The 21,694-nt window shown below is 42.5% G+C and overlaps 1 protein-coding gene across 2 annotated transcripts in view; it reads left to right on the forward strand.

The window, feature by feature from the left end:
- The window catches only part of LOC101467378 (neuronal membrane glycoprotein M6-b), a 49,575-nt gene that overhangs the window by 4,149 nt on the left and 23,732 nt on the right, over positions 1–21,694 (forward strand). Inside the window, exon 1 of one of the 2 annotated variants that reach the window (XM_004575201.5) lies at positions 16,013–16,225. The exons of the other annotated variant lie outside the window; for it this stretch is intronic. Within the exon in view, the coding sequence (XP_004575258.1) occupies positions 16,156–16,225 (70 nt within the window). The 5' untranslated portion in view covers positions 16,013–16,155. Of the gene's footprint in view, positions 1–16,012; positions 16,226–21,694 lie in introns of those variants that run through there. 2 annotated transcript variants of the gene reach the window in all.

Consider the following 21,694-nt stretch of genomic DNA (forward strand, 5'->3'; position numbering starts at 1 on the left):
ACTATGTAATCTCTATAAACAGTTACTATATGTAAATGCATAAAATGTGCACCAATCATTTCAGCAGATTGTTTACCTGCACGCAGGCTAGTTGCGTGCAGGTAAACAATCTTTTGCCTGGAGAAAAGCAGGGTGACCACCTGATAGTCATTTAGCTTTCCTTTTTTTAATATACTCTTGTAAACAATGGCTGGTGCACAGATATGGGAATCTCCAAAGACTGTAGTTTGCTGAATGCACAGGAAGCCCCGTAAAATTGTCCGTGACGCCCAAAGGCTAAGTCAGCAGAGTAGCTGATGGGTTCCCAGATTTTCAGCTGTGCATGTGTACTCAAGAAATAGCCCACTTCAGATGTAGTCGCGCTACTGGAAACGCCTCAGCTGGAAATGCCTTAGTTGGAAATGCCTTAGTTAAGCGCACAGGAAGCTGCTCACATGGTTCCCACTTGCATATGGTGCCCAGTGCTGTTTGCACATCAGCACAATCCAACATCACATGAAATTTGCACTTGGAAGCTAGCAGGTCAAAGCGACTGATCTGATCTACCGATGCTGGATATTTGCATTCTCATTTGCACCTGTGTTGGATGATGTCTAGAGAACTTCAGGGCTGCAGTGTCTGTTCAGAAACAGCAGAATGCTTCCTGTGTCTGCATAGGTTTGCTCCTTGTAGTCCAGCTTCCTCAAACTATGGAAGCTGGTTTCCACCACTGGAACAAGAACATTTGTGATCTGTGAGTCACAATTTTGAGTTATTAACTCAAAGTTTCAACTTAATAACTCTTTTTTTTTTTTAAATCTTGACTGATTTCTTAAGACGTTTGAGATAGCAAGTCAAAATTTTGAAATAATAAACCAAAGTTGTGGGGAAAAAATATTATGTTTTTATTACTTCTTTGGTTTTTTTGCAGTGTTGAAAAATGATTCATGAAGCAATGATTTTGAGTAAACTGCAACTGAAATATATTTAAAAAAGGAAAACTTTATTCATTCCGATAGTTAATCATGAAAGAAAATGTGCTTGGCAAAAAAAAAATTGAATGTAAATTTCTGAATGAACTGGAACAAGTAAAGTTCATTTTACATTGTGCTCCTGCAACAAAATTACTCTGTGGATAAAACAGCTGTAAGTGTGGTCACAGATTTTATTGCAACCTATTGTAGCAATGCGTTTCTGTCACACTGTGAGGAAAGTCCTAACATTTTAGTGCCAGTCACACCTCTCCAAGCACCTTTCTATTGTGCCGTTATTCCCTGTGGCATGTTGTTCTCAGGCTTGTGTCGTTTTTGTTCAGTCAGCAGAGTCAAGGAAGACGCTTGTAACAGTTAGGTGAAAAGCTTGTATGCTTTTAACTCCTGCAACTACCTAAAACAACATCCCTCCCTCTTGAAACTCTTAGAGGAGGTTTGATTTAAACTGACTGGAGCAACGCAGACCTCAGTTTTTAAAGCTGAACTTTGATGAGGTACTGTGGGGCTGGTGAGAGGATTGGTGCCGAGAGCATGGTGGACTGTTGATGATCACACGTGGAGCTCGAGAAAAACAACAACAGTTGACGTGGTTTGCTGAGAGTTAATAAATACCTGTTTGTAAGCCTTCATCGCAACTATGCACAAAGCGCTTCTTTACAGTCTCCTGAATGACGAGAATTAGTTCCTCAAAAAGATTTGCTCATTGAATCGTGCAGTGCTTGATCGGAGCTCCAGCTGTGCAATCACACTCGCTGAGCTCACAAACAGCTGAATGGTTTACACTCCTCATGATTCATGGCCTCCAGGTTTCCCTGCTGAGTATGAGAGAGATGGTCTCTGCTTTGTAATGACTTTTAAGTGTTTTCTATTTCTTTTAAGATTCAATCAGTTTCACTGTTTAACGTGTTGAGCCTGATTCCAACAGATTAAGTGGCCCACTCTCACTGTGAAGTGCATTTAGTAAACTAGCTGTACAGTGGTTTCTGTTTATCTGACAACCTTTAACATCTCAAAAGAGAGGAAAGAACTGCGTATGTGTAAGCACATGAGAGGCCATTATTACCTTGTTCTAACTCCAGACTGCTCATTACCAAGAAGAAAGAATTTAACTCTACCCCTATGAACACATGACTTGAATCTTTTCCATTTTACAAGAGATTCTGACTTCCAGTGGTTGTGAAAAGAAGATAATCTAGAATTACTTGTTTGTATTCATTTTCACTATAGAGCTCTCATTTTGTCTTGTCTTTATGTTCAAATATAGTGTGCGCCTTTTTCTGAAAGAGAGAGAGAGCTGAGTGTAAAAGCAAAGCTCTTGATTTACCGGTCTATGTCTCTGCCCTCACCTATGGTAATGAGCTCTGGGTAGTGACCAAATGAATGAAATTGTGCATACAAGCAGGAGAAATGAGCTTGCTCCGAAGGCTGGCTGGCCTCTCCCTTAGAGATGGGGTGAGGAGTTAGTTTTGTTTTTTGTTTTTTGATTTTCGGATTATGTGATGGTTTCAATTACTTCTATCGTTGTAAGTATTCTTCCCTTATGACTTGGATGTAAATTAAAATACTATTTCAGTATTTAAGGCAGATAACCTAAGTATGAAGAATGCTTACATGATGTACATACTGTGAATGCCTGCTTTTGAAACCTTAATAAAAATATGAATTAAAAAAAAAAAAAAGAGATGGGGTGAGGAGTTTAGCCATCAGGGAGGGTCTCAGACTAGAGCAGCTACTCCTCCACATCGAAAGGAGCCAGTTGAGGTGGTTTGGGCGCATTCTGGGTGAGGTGTTCCAGGCATGACCCACTGAGAGGGCAGACCCAGGACACACCGGAGAGGTCTGGGAACGCCTTGGAGTTCCCTCAGACAAGCTGGAGGACGTGGCCGGGGAGAGGGAAGCCTGGGCTTCTCTACTTAGGCTGCTGCACCCATGACCCGTCCCTGGATAAGTGAAAATAAATGGATGGATCAGCTGCAGCCCTTATTGGGAACGGTCTTCACTTGGCTGACTAAAACTGTTGCCAAAGTGCTTGCTCATAGGGGGTCATATGATTGTTGGGTTTTTCTCTGTATCTATGAAGCGCCTTGAGGCAACTTATGTTGTGATTTGGCGCTATATAAATAAAATTGAATTGAATTGAATTAAAACGTGTTTGTCCTACTGCAGCCTCCATAGCTGGGATAGAACTGAAATAGGTAAGAAAACTGAATTCAGTTGTCTTCAATCTACTGGCATCTAGTGATGAGATTTTACACACTGTAACTTTAAAAACTCCTAAATAGTTACAGATAACAAATGTTTGGGAAATCTGTTCATGTTTAATTCGTCTAAAAGAAAAAAATATCAGCCTTTGGAGATTTTTGAATCACCAAATATCAGTAACAGTCTTAAAAACTATCATTATTTTGCCCATAACAATGTAAGAAATGAACTAGTAGTATTTGTTTTTCTCTCTTACTACGCTTTTTATTGATTTTGCTATTGTTTGAAGGCATCTTACTCTTTGTACAGTGTGTTTTAATGTTTTGAAAGCTGTTGCTTAGTACCCGCCCCACTGATTCGGCCTTGACTGAGGCCAATATGTAAACACAGCCCTCACACTTGCTTTCATATTCAGGCTCCTTAAACTCAGCTCAACAGCCACTTTTTATGTGTCGGAATCAGTCGGCGTTGAGAGGACCTGTTGCCTTGACAACGCACTGATGCACAAAGCTGCGAGGCGGGCGTCGTTTCAAATCCCGGCACATGCAAACAGTCACACATCAGATCTCATGAGCCCACTCGGGCAAGAAATAGACAGTACATAAAAATACATACACATGACCCACAGACAGCAGGGGATGCCATTCTGCTTCACCTCCCCTCCCTCCCCTGCTGTTCCCCCACCTCTGCAGTGATGATGATGGTGAAGAAGATGATGATCCCACCCTGCTTTGCATTTCCTCCACACAGTGACTCATGGCGCGCCTGCACACTGTAGATGGGAAGCATCTCTTATCCCACATTGCTGCCAGTGTGTGCTGCAGTTCCGTACAGTAGTTCACAGGTGCAGCAGTCACATGACTCTTGAAGGGGGGGGGGGGGGGTCATATGATGCAGGCAGGCAGTCTGAAGTGGGGTGGGGGTGTGTATATATATATGTATGTTTGTTTGTGCGTGGTTGAGGTCGAGGCTGGGTGTGCGCGCAGTTGTTTGGATGACGATGACAACGTAACATCATGTGGAGCAGACTGTGGACCAAATCTGGGCCAGCAGGATTAGTGGCTCGTCTGATAAATTGCTGAGCGGAGGGTGCCCTGGGGGGATGGGCGTGTAGACGCGTGTGTGTGAGTGTGTGTGTGTCTCTAGGTGTGTGTAGGTTAACCCATGCGTAGTGACAGGAGTCAGCTATTGTAAATAAAATGAAATGTATGGGAGATGCTCTCCCAGTTAGATTTTATTTCTGCACAGGAGAGGGTGGGCGTTCGGTCAAGCATTTTGATTGTGTGAGTGAGTGTGAGGATGAGGGTGAGATGCTGAAACAGAAGCTTCAGTGCTCTGTTGTATTGCAATTAAGACTAAGAAATCACAATCGCAGGGAAAACTCTGAGCACAATGACGTGCAGGCATTTCAGCCAGCATGGATGATGACGAAGCATGACGGGATTAGTTTGCATGAATTTGCATTAAAGTTGCCCGTGTGCCTGTTTCAAGTGTGGAGTGGAGCTAGAGATGGAGGGGACAGGAACATGGAAAGAAATCCCATTTGTTTGGAACATTCCTTTAAAAATCCACAAAAACACTGGCCTGAATGAAATGTTTGTATTTGTGTTGACATCTTTAGAGTTGTGTGTACGTGTGTGTGTGTGTGTGTGTGCATTCAAGGTAGATTAACCTTTGTCAGCATCCAACGTTTTGATTCAGGAATGAGAGGGAAGTGTCTCCTTGGCGACCGACGGCAGAGGGCGGAGGCGAAACTGGGTCATCATAACCACAGATTAAGAGACCAGATCTGGACGCACATGCACACACCAATGAGCAGACACACACACGCAGATGAATAAAGCCAGACAAGTCACAAAGGCACATTGTTTCTACTGATAAATTAAAAGGATTGTCTCAGGTTAGAGATGAGCAAGGTGCAGAACTTCAGCCTCACTCTCTGGCAAAGGTTTTCCTTTTAGGGGAAGCCAAAAGCCCATTAAAAAAGCAAGGATTAGACTAAAGCGACAGCGGGAGGCTCATAAAGCCGTCGCTGAGACAATGTTTGTGTGTGCGCGCGTTAGTGTTTGTACCAGTCTTTGCATGTTTTTGCTCGCTTAAGTGATGGTCTGTTTTCAGCATTAGTGATACAACTCTTATATTTGACTAATGGAGGCAAACACCCAAACATCAGCTGCTGTCACACATGAACTCTGGACAGTGTCTGCAGAGTCAGAGTCTCTGGTTGCCCTTTCTCGCATTTAGCAGCAGGAGATTCAGACACATTAGCGCATGCAGGAGGCAGGACAAGTCACACCCAATCACTGGCTCTGAATTTGGCCGACAGTCACCCACTCTGTCCTTATATGGCCACATTGGATTCAACCAGTCTGGCTGAGTAATGTAAAGAAAAATCAGTGCTCCAGTGTATGTGTGAAACTGGTTATTGTGGGGTGAAACAAGCAAGCTGTGGAAAGAAGAACGAGTACACAATACAATTTGATTCGTGAGCCCAATAAGTAAAGTTTACAAAAAGTAACTTAATCGATGCTTTCTATTTACCTTAGAAGTTCGATTTCGAAAACTTTAAGGTGATTGCTTTGGTTGCAACGGTAATATACATCCATCCATTCTCTTTCGTTTATCCAATTCAGCGTCGCAGAAGGCTGCAGCCTATCCAAGCTGTCATAGAGCGAGGGGCGGGGTACACCTTGGACAGGTTGCCAGAAACAGACAACCATTCAGACTTATATTTACACCTATGGGCACTTCAGAATCACCAGTTAACCTGACCTCACTAACTGCATGTCTTTGGACTGTTGGAGGAAGCCAGAGTACCCGGAGAGAACCCTGACAACCACAGGGAGAACATACGAACTCCACACAGAAAGGCGCAGTCAGAAACCCAGAACATTGTTGCTGTAACAGTGCTAACCACCGTGCCACCATGCTGCCAGGGCTGAAAATGAAGCTAAGACAGAAGTGCCATAAACTGCAGTTCCTCTAATGGCTACTTGAGTGATTCAATTTCCCATCAACTCTGATATTAAAATGCACAACTATACAAGAGATATAACCATGTTTGCAGCTTGGTACAAAAATGGCTTTGGTCTGAATAATTAGTATCCTTCTTCATATTCTAAAAGTTTGGCAGCCACTTTGACATGAGTTCAGTTCAACTCATGTCAAAGCAGTTTGTATTGTACGATTAAAACCTTACAATAATAGAGAGAAAAAACCCTAACCCATGAGCAAGCACTTGGTAACAGTGGGAAGGAAAAACTCCCTATTAACAGGAAGAAAGCTCCAGCAGAGCCAGACTCAGGGAGGTGAGGCCATCTGTCACTGACCTGGTGGTGCTGTCTTTCTGGACAAATATGGTTGGTTTGTTTTTGTTGCATAATTCAAGCTGAACTGAAACTGTTCAGTTCTGGTATTTTATACTCCACCCTGTCATGCCCTTGTAGTCCATTTTTCAAAAGTTTGTTCCTATGAGCTTACTTGGTTGGCATGGTAGCTACGTACATCACTTAGCTGTAGCTACAGGCTACTAATAACTGTGTCATCATTTCAGCTAAACCCTTTGCCATCACTCAATTTTGTAACAACAGTTATTATAAAATAGGTATGTGTCAACCTGAAACTGAAAGCTTTATATCCATGCAACCAAAAAAGTCGACACAACTGCAAAGCAGAAGAAACGGCCCACCTTTAATTCTCCGTATACTGTTTCTCCTGAAGGATCATTTCATTCTCACTGACATAGAAGTTGCATTAGACAAAGACAGGCACAAATAGCTCTGAGTGGCGCACAACTGATTTCTCTAGGCACGGACCAACAGATACTGCAGGTCATCATGAGGCCATCCTCTGGGATCGGAGCTCATGGCTTCATAGCTCAACAAAACAGATGCTTAATGGTGTTGAACAGCGTGTCAGGAAGACAGTTAAAAGGTCAACGCGATGCCTGTAGTGAGACTGAGCGTCACACACAAGACAAAGGAGCAGATTATGGAAACAATAACAGGCATTTGAACTTTAGTGCTCTTTGTCACTGTACATTCATCCTGCAATTTGTTTGCATTGGTCTTTTGACAAAGTGATGCAACCGTTCAGATGTATTTATTTTGCAGCAAATCATAGCATAAATCATCTCAAGGCAGTTGACACAGTAAGGTCAAGACCCTTTTAACTCTTTTCCACATAAAGACAAACTCCCCTGTACCCTCAATGACAGTTGTGACCTCAGTATATATCAGTAAAGGTGTGGTTTAATGACCCTTAGTATAGTTTCTGGGTTTTGAAAAGGCCATGGGCAGACAATAACTTCTGATGTACACACAGTCATTTTGTTCCAGATGGTCAGTCACATTCGGTGACTCAGACAAAAAAACAAACAAACAAAAATAGTTATATTTATTTATATAGCACATTTAAAACAACAACTGTTGACCAAAGTGCTGTACATGTAAAATAAGATAAGACAGGCCTTCTTTAAACTGCAGCTCAATTCATGTTCAAGCCTTTCACCTCTATCTACCGAAACGCTGTCAAACCTAAAATGAGGACGTGGGCGCAGCGAGTGAAAGATTATCCAGGCAACTTATCAGCTACCTTGGCTTATCAACAACCTTAGGGTTGCCAACTGTCCTGTTTTAGCCGGGCCAATTCAATTCAATTCAATTCAATTTTATTTATATAGCGCCAAATCACAACATAAGTCGCCTCAAGGCGCTTCATAGATACAGAGAAAAACCCAACAATCATATGACCCCCTATGAGCAAGCACTTTGGCAACAGTGGGAAGGAAAAACTCCCTTTTAACAGGAAGAAACCTCCGGCAGAACCAGGCTCAGGGAGGGGCGGGGCCATCTGCTGCGACCGGTTGGGGTGAGAGAAGGAAAACAGGATAAAAGACATGCTGTGGAAGAGAGACAGAGGTTAATAACAGATATGATTCAATGCAGAGAGGTCTGTTAACACATAGTGAGTGAGAAAGGTGACTGGAAAGGAAAAACTCAATGCATCATGGGAATCCCCCGGCAGCCTATGACTATTGCAGCATAACTAAGGGAGGATTCAGGGTCACCTGGTCCAGCCCTAACTATATGCTTTAGCAAAAAGGAAAGTTTTAAGCCTAATTTTAAAAGTAGAGATAGTGTCTGTCTCCTGAATCCAAACTGGAAGCTGGTTCCACAGAAGAGGGGCCTGAAAACTGAAGGCTCTCCCTCCCATTCTACTTTTAAATACTCTAGGAACAACAAGTAGGCCTGCAGAGCAAGAGCGAAGTGCTCTAATAGGGTGATATGGTACTACAAGGTCATTAAGATAAGATGGGGCCTGATTATTTAAGACCTTGTATGTGAGGAGCAGGATTTTGAATTCAATTCTGGATTTAACAGGAAGCCAATGAAGGGAAGCCAAAACAGGAGAAATCTGCTCTCTCTTTCTAGTCCCTGTCAGGACTCTTGCTGCAGCGTTTTGGATTAGCTGAAGGCTTTTCAGTGAGTTTTTGGACATCCTGATAATAATGAATTACAGTCGTCCAGCCTGGAAGTAATAAATGCATGAACTAGTTTTTCAGCGTCACTCTGAGACAGGATATTTCTAATTTTAGAGATGTTGCGCAAATGGAAGAACGCAGTCTTACATATTTGTTTAATATGTGCATTGAAGGACATGTCCTGGTCAAAAATGACTCCAAGGTTCCTCACAGCGTTACTGGAGGCCAAGGTAATGCCATCCAGAGTAAGAATCTGCTTAGATACCATATTTCTAAGCTTTTCAGGGCCGAGTACAATAACCTCAGTTTTATCTGAATTAAGAAGCAGAAAGTTAGCGGCCATCCAGGTCTTTATGTCTTTAAGACATTCCTGCAGTTTAACTAATTGGTGTGTGTTATCTGGCTTCATGGACAGATAGAGCTGGGCGTCATCTGCATAGCAGTGTAAATGTATGCTATGTCTTCTAATGATGCTGCCTAAGGGAAGCATGTATAATGTAAACAGAATTGGTCCTAGCACTGAACCCTGTGGAACTCCATAATTAACCTCAGTGTGTGAAGAGGACTCTCCATTTACATGAACAAACTGGAGTCTATTAGATAGATATGATACAAACCACTGCAGTGCAGTACCTGTAATACCTACAGCATGTTCTAATCGCTCTAATAGGATATTATGGTCGACAGTATCGAACGCTGCACTGAGGTCTAGCAGGACAAGCACAGAGATGAGTCCACTGTCAGAGGCCATAAGAAGATCATTTGTAACCTTCACTAAAGCTGTTTCTGTGCTGTGACGAGCTCTGAAACCTGACTGAAACTCTTCAAATAAACCATTCCTCTGCAGATGATCTGTTAGCTGTTTGACAACTACTCTTTCAAGGATTTTTGATATGAAAGGAAGGTTGGAGATTGGCCTATAATTAGCTAAGACTGCTGGGTCTAGAGATGCTTTTTGAGTAAAGGTTTAACTACAGCCAGCTTGAAGGCCTGTGGTACATAGCCGATCATTAGAGATAGGTTGATCATATTTAAGATCGAAGAATTAATTAATGGCAGGACTTCTTTGAGCAGTTTTGTAGGAATGGGGTCTAAAAGACACGTTGATGGTTTGGAGGAAGTAATTATTGAAGTTAACTCAGAAAGATCAATTGGAGAAAAAGAGTCTAACTTAACATCAATGGTACTAAGAGTAGCTGTAGATAATATTACATCTGTGGGATGATTATTGGTAATTTTTTCTCTAATGATAAAAATTTTATTTGTGAAGAAGTTCATGAAGTCATTACTAGTTAACGTTAAAGGGATGCTTGGCTCACAAGAGCTCTGCCTTTTTGTCAGCCTGGCTACAGTGCTGAAGAGAAACCTGGGGTTGTTCTTATTTACTTCAATCAGTGATGAATAGTAAGATGTTCTGGCTTTGCGGAGGGCTTTCTTATAAAGCAGCAAACTATTTCTCCAGGCTAAATGATGATCCTCTAAATTTGTGACACGCCATTTCCTCTCCAGATTACGAGTCATCTGCTTTAGGCTACGTGTTTGAGAATTATACCATGGAGTCAGGTACTTCTGATTAGAGACCTTAGTTTTCACTGGAGCTACAGTATCCAGAGTCGTACGTAGTGAGGAGGTGAAATTATTAACAAGATAATCGACCTCTGTTGGAGTAGCGTTCAGATAGCTGCTCTGCTCTGTGTTGGTACAGGGCATTGAAGATGATAACAGTGGGTGGATTATATTCTTAAACTTAGTTACAGCGCTTTCAGAAAGACATCTACTTTGATAAAGTCTACTCTCCACCGCTGTGTAATCAATTATTGTAAATGTAAATGTTATCAGGAAATGATCAGACAGGAGAGGGTTTTCAGGAAACACTGTTAAATGTTCAGTTTCTATGTGACGAGTGATGATTGATCACTTCCTACGTGGATACAGCTTAAATCTTAACAACTTGCATTTAAACTGTTGTGCAGCTATTCTAATGGCTCTGTTAGCTCACAACACAGAAGTGGTGTGTGCCAAATGCTAATTCCGAATTAACATGCTAATGGAAAGCAAGATGATGAATAAACACAAGATATAGCTGATATTTAGTATAACTAAAGTACAGTATAAATTAAAGAACACTGACCTGTCAATGATGCTGAATGAAAGTTATTACCGGTCAAAGGAGCTTGCAAAGAAAAGCGTCTGGACTTCTTTAAGTTGCTTGAAGACGTTTCACCTTCATCCGAGAAGCTTCTTCAGTTCTAAGGTCAAATGGTGGAGAGTCCCAGATATAAACCTAGTGGGAGTTTCCCCCCACAGAGGGACAAAAGGACCCCCTGATGATCCTCTAATCGCCTGAGCCAAGGTGTGAAAGCGGGTGTGGGTCCCAATCAGCCAGAGTTTCAGGTGAGCTCATTGTGAAACCTGGCCCCACCTTATCATGCGAATTCCTGAGATCAGATGGCCCAGGATGTGAGTGGGCGTTAAGGCGTCTGGGAAGGGATCTCAAAACTGGATTATAGATGGCAGAGAGTTGGTGTCGTAAACCCCCGCCTCTGTTCAAAGATGGTTGCTCACAGTGGACATAGATGCTTCTTTCACTCCTCTTTCAAACCATCTGTCCTCTCTGTCCAAAATGTGAACATTGGCATCCTCGAAAGAGTGACCTTTGTCCTTAAGATGCAGATGGACTGCTGAGTCTTGTCCTGTGGAGGTGGCTCTTCTGTGTTGTGCCATGCGCTTGTGAAGTGGCTGTTTGGTCTCTCCGATGTAGAGGTCTGGGCATTCCTCGCTGCACTGTACAGCATACACCACATTGTTAAGTCTGTGTTTTGGCTTAAAGAAGTCCAGACGCTTTTCTTTGCAAGCTCCTTTGACTACGATGACCTGGGTGACTGAGAACCTTCACAGACAGAAAGTTATTAACATTTCTCCTAATGGGGAAATTTAGAGTGAACTATCCAGCAGTTGTTGAGAAATTTCACAATCATCAAATTGCTCTCCTGATATTTAGACTGTAGTATTGATATTTTAACCTTTACTGGTGGTGATGAAAAACAAAGCTTGCTGAAGTCAATAGGAGTTATCCTCTGGGGATCATGAACATCTCTGGGAAAGTTCTTCTAATCCATCATGTAGTTGTACAAAGATTTCAGTCTTCTCCATAAATGTGGTTAAGTGTGCTTCCTGCTGCACTTACAGATGTGCACTCAGAAGAAGCGAAGCGTCTTGTGGGTGATTCACGCTAGACAACTTGCTTATTTATTTACACGCACTCTAACAGTGCACAAGATGATTCTTCCTCACAACAACAGGAAGCGTTCAATACACTGGCTGCATGTCATCAACAGTAGCCTTCGGCTGAGCTGGTCGTGGGAGCAGAAACGATTTTACTGATAGCACACTGAGAACTTTCATGTCATGGTTATCTCCTTGATTAGATTTTAAGTTTTGGCTGATGGGACATAGAGCCACAGCCACATGAGAAGTTTTCTAGGAACTGATAGGATCGCTAAAAGATCTCAATCACTGCAGCCTGCCGGCAGTGTTTCCCATCTCCATGGAAACAGCAGAGCCTGTATCACTCTGAGACGAGACTGCGCTGATAAAGAGGATGTGACCACCTCCAGAGTATCACGATGGTGTAGAAATATTTAGATTGAAGTCAGTTTGAAGCTGCTCATGGCTATCGTTGCAGAGGCGCTCATAGGCCCGGCGTTCTCCTTTTCTTCCTTCTTTTATTCAACATTAGCTGCACATCTGCTCCCATGAAGGAGCTGCAGTGTGCTCGTTACTGTAGTACGACCCAATTTGAGCGCCACTTTCCCTTCTGTGTCGTTCTAATGAGGGAAGACAGGCAGTCGACAGGCACTCATGCCTTTGCCTTTAATGGACCGAGAGAGTTGTGCAGGCAGATAAGAAAGTTTCTGCAGTGCTGCAGAAGCACAGAGGCTTTTTTTCAAGCTTAACAACTACTTTAAAATGACCTAGATGTTGGATATTTTCCAAAATCAGCTGTTGCATGGGTCACTTCTGATCACGGGCTTCAAAAGTTTGCATTTTAAATATTTACTGGCGTCACTGACATTTCCCTGCATGCCCACAGAAACAAGCACACTGTTTAGGGTCCAAACTACAGTCCTAGTCTCACTCTGTTGTTAATCATTTCACAATAACACACAGAGGCACAGTTCTATACCTGACTGCCACCCCAAACACACAAACACAGTATGCATCCCTTTGATGAGTCAGTTCAGTACAAAGGAGCACGACTCTAAGGATGGCAACATGGCACAGTTGGTGCACCCTTTTCCTTTCATTTTAAATGAATTGCCATGTAATTTGGTACATGGCAATTCATCTGAAGAATATTCATTCTTCAGATCCTGCTGACTTTGGTAATCTCCCCCAATTGGTTGTTTTAGTGAAATGTCTGAACAATGAATTCATGCTGTAGAACCACCAACAGGTTTTAGCTGCATTTGTGAAGGTTTTGGCTCATTCTGTGACTCACACACTTAATAATGTTACACAATAATCTGTGAGGTGAAGTAAGAGAAGTTTGGAAGAACTCTGTCTTAAGAAATCCTGCTTGGAATTCCACCATAAAAAGAAACAGTTTTGTTGCGCCTTACTTGGTAGGAATTATGAGGACTCTGACTTTCTGACGTCTCTGGAACGCCAAACGGCATGTTGTGTGTGTATGCGTGTGTGTTTTTAACATCGTGCACATGTGCATGTGTGTGGCAGGGTGATCGTGAAGAGTGCCAGGAAGCACTGTATCTCATCTTGTGGACAAGTCCTTAATCTGTGTGACCCAGCAAGGGATTATGGGGGTTCTGAGAGAAAAATGGGACTTGAAGCTCACCCTTCCAGCCTGGTAACTGACAGTTTGAGTTTGTGTGACTCGGTCCTTTTGCATTTCTTCCCTCCTTTCTTCCATTTTTTTTTGTCCCAACGCATGACTGTGTTTTGCTACAGATCAAATTAACTACAAAACAGAATTATACCATTTACTGATTATTCAATATCCTCATTGTATGAGCTCTCATTGTTCTATATGGACTACAGAACTGCATAGACTGTAGTGCTTGGCAACTAGTACAGCTAAGTGAAAAGGAATAATCCCCAGACTTAAACTGAAGTCATTTGGTTAATTTGACAGTGAATATAAATGGCCAACTTAAGCATAGCAGCCCAGTAATTTCACATTATGTGTCCGGAGGGAAATTTGTTTAGAAAAAAGCTTCATGTTGAGGTATTTGGATACATTTCCCAAGGTTGTTGCTGATCCTGTTTCTACTGACTTTAGTGGGAAATGCTTTGTTTTAACAAGATGATGACTTTAGCCTCAAGCTATCAGTGCTTAGTGGGCAATAAATGCAAAAATGTATTTATAAATAATCACTTGATGGTCATTAAGGTGGATTTTTTTTTTTTTTTTGGCTACATTGTAAAAAGAAAGAAAGAAAATTTACTGGTAATTTTCAGCCAATACATGATCCATTTTTTATGGAAGTTTGCGCAAAAATGGTAATTCAGCTCATAGTTTTTCTTTCCTTTCATTTAAAATGTTTTTTGCTGATTTTTTTATTTTGTATTTCTGTGTCTAAATTCCCTTTTAAAGCTGTATCCATTCATTTTCTCTCACTTTTTAAGCAACAATGGCAAACATTTGCTGTTTCAGGTTCTCGAGCAGAACAGTTTCCTTCATGAAATTATAATGATTAACTTGTTAATTAAAAACTCCAGATGAATCATTATGGGAGCTATTCACAGCCTTTGTATCACTGTGGATTTTTTTTTTTTTTTTTTTTTTTTTTTTGTGGACCACACAAAGAAATAATTATGCTCTATGATAACTACATGTTTTCGTATGGCAGAAGCTCAACTAATCATCTGGCTCCGGTGCTGAAGTGTGCTGTCATTAAAGGGAATAATACTTCTTACCAAACTCCCTTGACTCCTACATGTTTTCGTGGTGTCTCGTTGGGTGGTCATTCATTTATGCAGCAGGCTCAGGTTTCCTCGTGGTGCTTAGAGCCATTCAAATGTCAAAAAGTCAGTGTGATTGGAGACCCTCTTGCATATGGTGCAGGGCAGGGTGTTAATTTCAACCCTCAGGGTGAATGGACCCACTAAATGTCATATATGTCACGTTAGCCATTCTGGCGTCTGATGTTTTGTTAGATGAAAACATCAGGGGCTGTTGGGGTGGGGTGGGGTGAGGGGGGATTTCCTAAACTGTTTTTGTGAGCTGAGCTTTGTCTAAAACAGGGACGCGTGGGCTCAAATTAAAATCTTATTTAAGAGGATTCGGGACAGATGGTGTCCCATTGTTTGGGGATGTGTTTATTATTAGAAAATGGGGTGAATGATGAAAACTGCACAACACACTCCCTCGACCCCCACTTTGCATAAACACCCCCACTTTGTAGGCATTTCTCTGGGATTCAAGGACCCACCTTGATCGGTTTTTCATTAGATTGTGGGAACAACTAATCAGCAGTGAAATGCAGAGGTGAACGTGTCGCTTTGTACCAGTTCGGAAGCTCTAATTGGTCAAAGATGGTTCGGTCAGAGCTCAAATGAGTTTAATTGAAGCTACTTAAACACAAGAGGAAAGCAAGAGATTGATTTTGAATGAAACATAACCATTATGCAACACACAACCAAGCGTGCTGGCTGTTAATGAGAGCTGGCTGGTTGCTCAGAAGTGTTAAAATAACTGATGTTCAATGTGAGAGAAAGCTGAAAATCAGTCACTACCCCCTTTTCCCAGCCTTCCTGCTCAGGTTCTTGCTCGCTTTTATTTCACACAGTTACACTCTGTTACAGCATCTCCCTCTTTTCCCCTCTTCACTCCCTCCCTTCCTCTTTCTGCCTCTTTCCATCCTTTCCTTCCCTCCCTCATTCTCTGTTTCTCTCTTAGCTCACCAGATGGAGAGGGGGCGGTGTGTGTGTGTGTGTGTGTGTGTGTGTGTGTGTGTGTGTGTGTGTGTGTGTGTGTGGTTGTGGTTGTGGTTGCATGGTTACTCGTGAGTTTGCATATTGAAATCACCTGCACATTTTGTCCTTATCCAAGCAAACAATAAAACAAATCAAAATCACAGGAATCCACAGATGAAACAGTCTGACAAGATTTTATTATTATTATTAATTTTTTTTTGCAATAATATGTCACCAAAATATATTTAGAGAGTAATTTACATCATGAGGATGATTTTGGGCGCCAAAAAGGGAGTCGGCAGCCATTATTTTGGGGGCATTGTTCTGTAACACCGATGCGTGTGCATTTGCATTTCGAAACTGGATTGTTGATATAGACAGAGAGACGGTGGCGAGCTTAAACAGAGAGAAGGAGAGATAGCGGGAGAGAGAGAGGGAGGGTGTGTACGAGAGAGAGAGACGGAGAGAGAGAGAGCATCCAGTCACCAGGATAGGCTCCATCATCCACACACTGTAAGGTACAAGTGCAAGTAGCCTGCAAGGAGACTATATTCCCCTAAAATAATGGACGGGACAAAGCCTGCCATGGAGTCCAACGCAGAGGAGACTCAGGACGAGGGGCAGGAGAGCAAAGGTACGCTCAATCCGCAGCTGGCATTTGCGCGTTTTTGGCATTTTTTCCCCCTGTCTTTGGAGACATTTGCGTCTGCGCCAGCGCGAGCGGGTTTAACCTACTTGCAATGGCTTTCTCGCTTGCGCGCGACACAATAGCATGGCTTTTTTTGTTCTGCGGCCGCACACCTATTTGAGGGCGATTTGGCGACGTGGGAATATGGTGATCGAGATTATTTCGCGCGGTTTCGAGCGCAATTTAACGTCTTGGTTTGCGATTTCAAAGAATGTGTGTGCGTGGGGGGGGAGACGGATGCAGGAGGGAGACAATGAGGGGGTGGGCGGCTTGATGCGCTCGGGAAGGTTGCTCGTTCTGGTTTTATGGAGCATGCATTAATGCCAATTTGCTTTTGCGTTGCTGCACGATCGTGAGCTCATTCCTGCCTAATGAGCGGCTGATAACGGGGCCGCGCGCCGTGCACGGCTGCATTATTGTTTTCCGCCAGGTGGATCCTCCCGCCGCAGCCGCTTTGATTGTTATCGGCGGTCTCCATGAGGGCTGAACTGTCAGGAGCGCGATTAATCGAATATAGAAGAGATTCTTATTTGTTGTTGTTTTAAAAAAAATAATTAAAAAATCAGCTTTTATTAGACGAACCGGAGGCTACGAAACAATCAATGATCCTATTGGCGCAAAAAGATGGTCGCGTCCATCATTTAGAACCCAGGCGCACTCGAAACAGAGCCTCTGTGTGATGCACGCATGCCGATTTGGACCCCTGCGCCATGCTCGTTTTTATATAATGCAATGAAAATGCAACAATGTATGTCACACCATCAGTGGTTAAAATACATTTAGACCTTTACATGCACATGGAATTAATTTACAGGCGCAAATGTGCAAACAGCCTGTCACCTGTCAAAGACAAGCAAGCAATTAGATATTTTTCCCTCAAAATCGTGCTCAAACTGTTGCTCATACTGACTCTGTGTAGGCGTTTCTTTGTGCGTCGGAGGACTCGACATCCATACAGAGTGGATGTGACTGATTTGTTTTCGTTGTGGCCTGGTAGTAAAAATCACATCCTGCAGTTTGGGGGCAGCTGAAAACAGGCCCTGGTGATTATAGACTTACTAAAATGTGAATGTGCAGCACAAACAGTCTGAGGTGTAAGTCGTAATTTAGTCAGTGATGGGTGTTTTAAAGATAAACACCTTTTTTATGTTTACACCCGGGGAAGGGTTGTGTTTCAGCTGATCAGACATCCTGCCCTTAGGCCTCCTTAGAGAGGAGGATAGGTGACACCAAGTCAGAGTGCATACGCCCGGAGGGCTTTGCACAGACACTCACCTCACAGCGCCATGCAGTGTCTTCTGCAGATTGCATTCACAGTTGTGTGTGAACCCATCTTAAAATGAAGTGTTTATGCTTGAAAACCGGCTAAAAATGACTAGATTGGAAGCAAATATTTACATTTGTACTTTTAGTATTAGATTGGATTCGGTAAGTTTGGAAGGAAATCTTTATTCCTAGTTGGAAATCAAACTAGAAGCACATTCTCTGTCAGTAAGTTTATGTGGTTTTGCTGGAACTCTATTTTATTCCTTGGTCCTGTCTCGGTGATATTGCTGGGTCACCGTTTGTCTGTGACGTAAAGTTCAAAAGTGTGGGGTGTCCCTCAACAGTAATGTTTCAAAAAGATATTACATCATCTTCTCCCAAGGCATCCTGTCACGCGCACGCCCATGTCCAATGAGAGCCTTTTGTGTGACTTCAGCTGAGAGAGTGGGCGAAGCCTCTTTAAAGGCCTCTAAAGATAGAGAGCCATATTTATAGCTATCGATAGATCCCTTGAATTCATTAATGACTATTTTCTGAATTAGCGACATTATAACACAGCTGCTTTCTCCCAGTTCTGCAGCCTCGCTGCTGTGCTCCAGGTGTGATGTTGCGCAACCAAGTCCACCTACACCAGTGGCCCAAAATAGACCAGATTGGAGGATGGCCTATTTGTTGGTGTAATCATTTGTGTGTGCCTTTGACATCTGGAATGTGACCATAAGCTTGTAGCATCCCTTAAGAAGCTGAAGACTTAAAGTTGGGGCAACAAGGCGAGCGCTGTCGTGTAAGGCGCTTGTGTCCGTGTGTGCCAGCATTTCTGAATCAGGAAGCACATGTACGAAGTTTGGAGTAAACACTTAAACAATCCCAGATGCTTGGTGTCACAGTCGGAGGCTCAAGGCAGGATTTGTGCTTAAATTGTGATGCTTGAGTTCCTATTTCTGCAGCGGATTCTTCGTGTTTAGTTTTAAACGACGGATTAAAGAACTGCTTATGTCAGCTGATTGCGGTTACATCCATTGTGGCACCGTGGGTAACAGGAAATTGTAGCAAGAGCAACAGAAAGTAGAGTTTCTTCTCTTTGTAGAGGCTTACACTTTTTTCATTGTAACATCCACTCAATGTCATGGACACATTTCGTGAAAATCTAAATGAATGCTAAGTGCTACCTAATAGAATACACCGCAAAAGCAATGGGGGCCTCCACCCCAATGGAGACAGCCACCTCCCGCCAAATAGCTTGAACAGCATCTTTGTGATAGTTCTTATTATAGCAGGCGTTTCCACCTGTACATAAAAGACAGATTTACGAAGTGTCTTAAACCTGCATTCTCTCTAACGGCCAGCAGAGGGCAGCTCTGATGGAATTCCAATTGTATAAAAGGCAAAAGGGAAACTGCCGTTTGTTGCCTTGATCTGTGACCTCAGGAAAATTTTTTCTCATGAGTTTATGGGCTCAAGCACTAATTTAAAGTTTTATTGAATACAGCACAATGCTCATTTTTTAAATTAGCCCCTTATTTCTGTCCAAAGAGATGACCAAGAAGGATATGTTTGAGTGGGTTCTACATTGTGACTGACAAGTTACTATTGAATGAGCACACAGCATCCTTCTGAGCCTGAGTTAAACCCACCCATTTCTCATCCGTTCCAAAACTATGCTAACCAAAGTCCATCTTTTATATACAGTATGTATGTCTTTAGGATCATTTCTGCGACAAACAGAGAAAAAGTGAAAACATTACAATTTAAAAATCTGTCCATAATGTAAATATTTTGAGTTTCATGCTCAAAAGTTCTGTACTTAAGAGGATGTGTAGTTAGATATAATTTTTTTAACTTTCTTGCCAAAGTCAAGTCTGTCAGTTAGCGTTTAGCATGAAGACAGGAAGCAGTGAAGCAGCTGGCTTTCATGGTGTGTCTAGTTTTGGTTATTCTTAGAATATTATAAGTGAACTGAGTCATAAGTATGATATTTTAGCACATACTTTGGATTATTTCTCTTCATATTACTTGCTTCCATTAGCTACATGTTCCCTTAGCTTCAGCTCCATTAGCCAATCATGGCAAACAGAGTCTTGTTCTTAATTGAACCTTCATTGTGTCTGTCTGCAGGGTCTCTGTGTGACATTTCGCTGAGAGTAATTACAAACTGGAAAATGAACACAGAACACAGACGTGGTTTATAATCAGGGGGTGGGTGGCGGGTGGTGTTTGGGTGGGTTCGGATTGATCCTTTTGCTTGATTGCTTCCTATAATCTCTAATCTGTGCGTGTGCGTTTGTGCGTTGAGGTGCTCTGAGCTCAGATAACAAGACATCATCTGTGCTCTCTGAGGTGCAATTATATCAGATTTCATTAGGCTGAGACAGTTTGATTAGCGAAAGCAAGCATCTCTTTTTTAAAAACATTTTTTTACCTTTAATGTGACTCCCTGAAGCGGCTTTAAGCGCTTGAAAGTGCCCCTGAGCGCATTTCAACTTGCTGCTTCTGTCCTGCCCTTTGTTGTAAATGCTTGGCCTGTTCACACACACACACACACACACACACACCGTCCTTCCCTCTCCTGCTTATGTGTGCGTGCAGGCCTGCTCTTACATAACCCAGTGCCGGCTCGCCGTCTTTGGTTATGATGTTCAGATCAGAACCGTAAGAGATTACATCATTGTCTGGAAGGATACAGGTTTAGTCGAATTTTCTGCATGGAAGGGCAGAGCTGCTGCTGCAGCTTCTGAAGCACAAAGCGAGTTCCTCTTAATCAGGCTTTGTTTTTTATTTTTTTTGCTTTCTGCTGTCTTACCCGCATCTGCATTTAAAAATTCTGAATCTTACAAGACTCTCGCGCTAAAGCAGACTGAAGGGTCTGCATGTCTTTGTGAATTTCAAAACGCTCTTTTTCTTGCCTAGAATCCAGGCCAGCGAGAATCTCTCCAGATTTGACAGCTCATTTTAGGAAAAAATAAAATTTATTTTAAATCAAATCAATTCACTTCAATCCTTTCACTCTTATTTTGAAAGTTCTGTTTCCGCTAAACAACCAGTCCTGGCCCTTCCTGTCACATGTTTCCTAGAGAATCTCTCGCCCCATGGTCGACAGACTCCAGAGCAACCATAACTAGTTTTCTTTCTGCTCTAGGAGTCTTCTTTGAGCTGAAAAGTCAGTCTAAGCAGGCCCTGCTGCAGGTAGAGAGCTGCTTTGCTGCACTAAGCTCATCCAGGATGCAGTAAGAACTGGTTTCTAAGACCATCGACCGGGCATCCAATCAGAGACTGTGTGATACTGCAAATTTTTTGTATGGATCCGGCACCAAGTAAAGGCAGTGCCAGTAATGCCAATTTGCTCATTTTTAACACATTTTTACATCACAAAAGTAACAATCTGAAAATGTGCTTCAGTTTTATTCATAAAGTGACAGCAAGGTTGCACAAAGAGGAAAATAACCACTGTGAGGTGTGATGACATCCTGGCCTTATACGTGTATATATTTGGGGGGGGCAGACAGGGGTCACTGGAGAAAAAAAGCTTCAGTGCTACAGTCCAGCTGAGCCCAGGCTGACACCTTGAATTTAAAGGCCAACCTCTGTTTGATGATCCTCAATCAGGTGAGGCGGCGGTGAGGAGCCGGGCGGGGCTGTTCTCCCTGCTGACATTTGGTTTGTGCTTCTCGTGAATATCGGGGTAGTTTCTCTCCCCAGCTGTCTTTACTACATCTCGATCAAGCTATTCTTTAATGTCATATTAAAAAGTTTGGGCTCCTCTCTTGACCTCTCATTTTTTATTTGTGTGTGGATGTAAAGCACCAACAGAGGATTTATTTGCCAAGTAAATATACGTCCAATGGAGATTTTTGCTCCTTTTTTGAAGGAGCATGCCGCCTGTGTTCAGTCTTTTTCTGGCTTGTAATCCACTTTACAGACCAAATCAAAGCTCTGCTGCCACACACACACACACCCACACATACACATAAATCTTAAGAAGCTTCCTCTCCACACTTGTGAAGGAGTAAGATTTACCAGAAAGCCACTCATTATTCAGCGCTTATATTTGTCTTCAGGGCAGGAAACTGGTAAATTCATCACTCGGCCTACACGCATTTATCTTCAGCGGCTTTGTGGAGCATCCCAATATTTTTCTCTCTTGCAAAGTAG

The sequence above is a fragment of the Maylandia zebra genome, linkage group LG23, assembly GCF_041146795.1.
Source record: "Maylandia zebra isolate NMK-2024a linkage group LG23, Mzebra_GT3a, whole genome shotgun sequence".
NCBI lineage: Eukaryota > Metazoa > Chordata > Actinopteri > Cichliformes > Cichlidae > Maylandia > Maylandia zebra.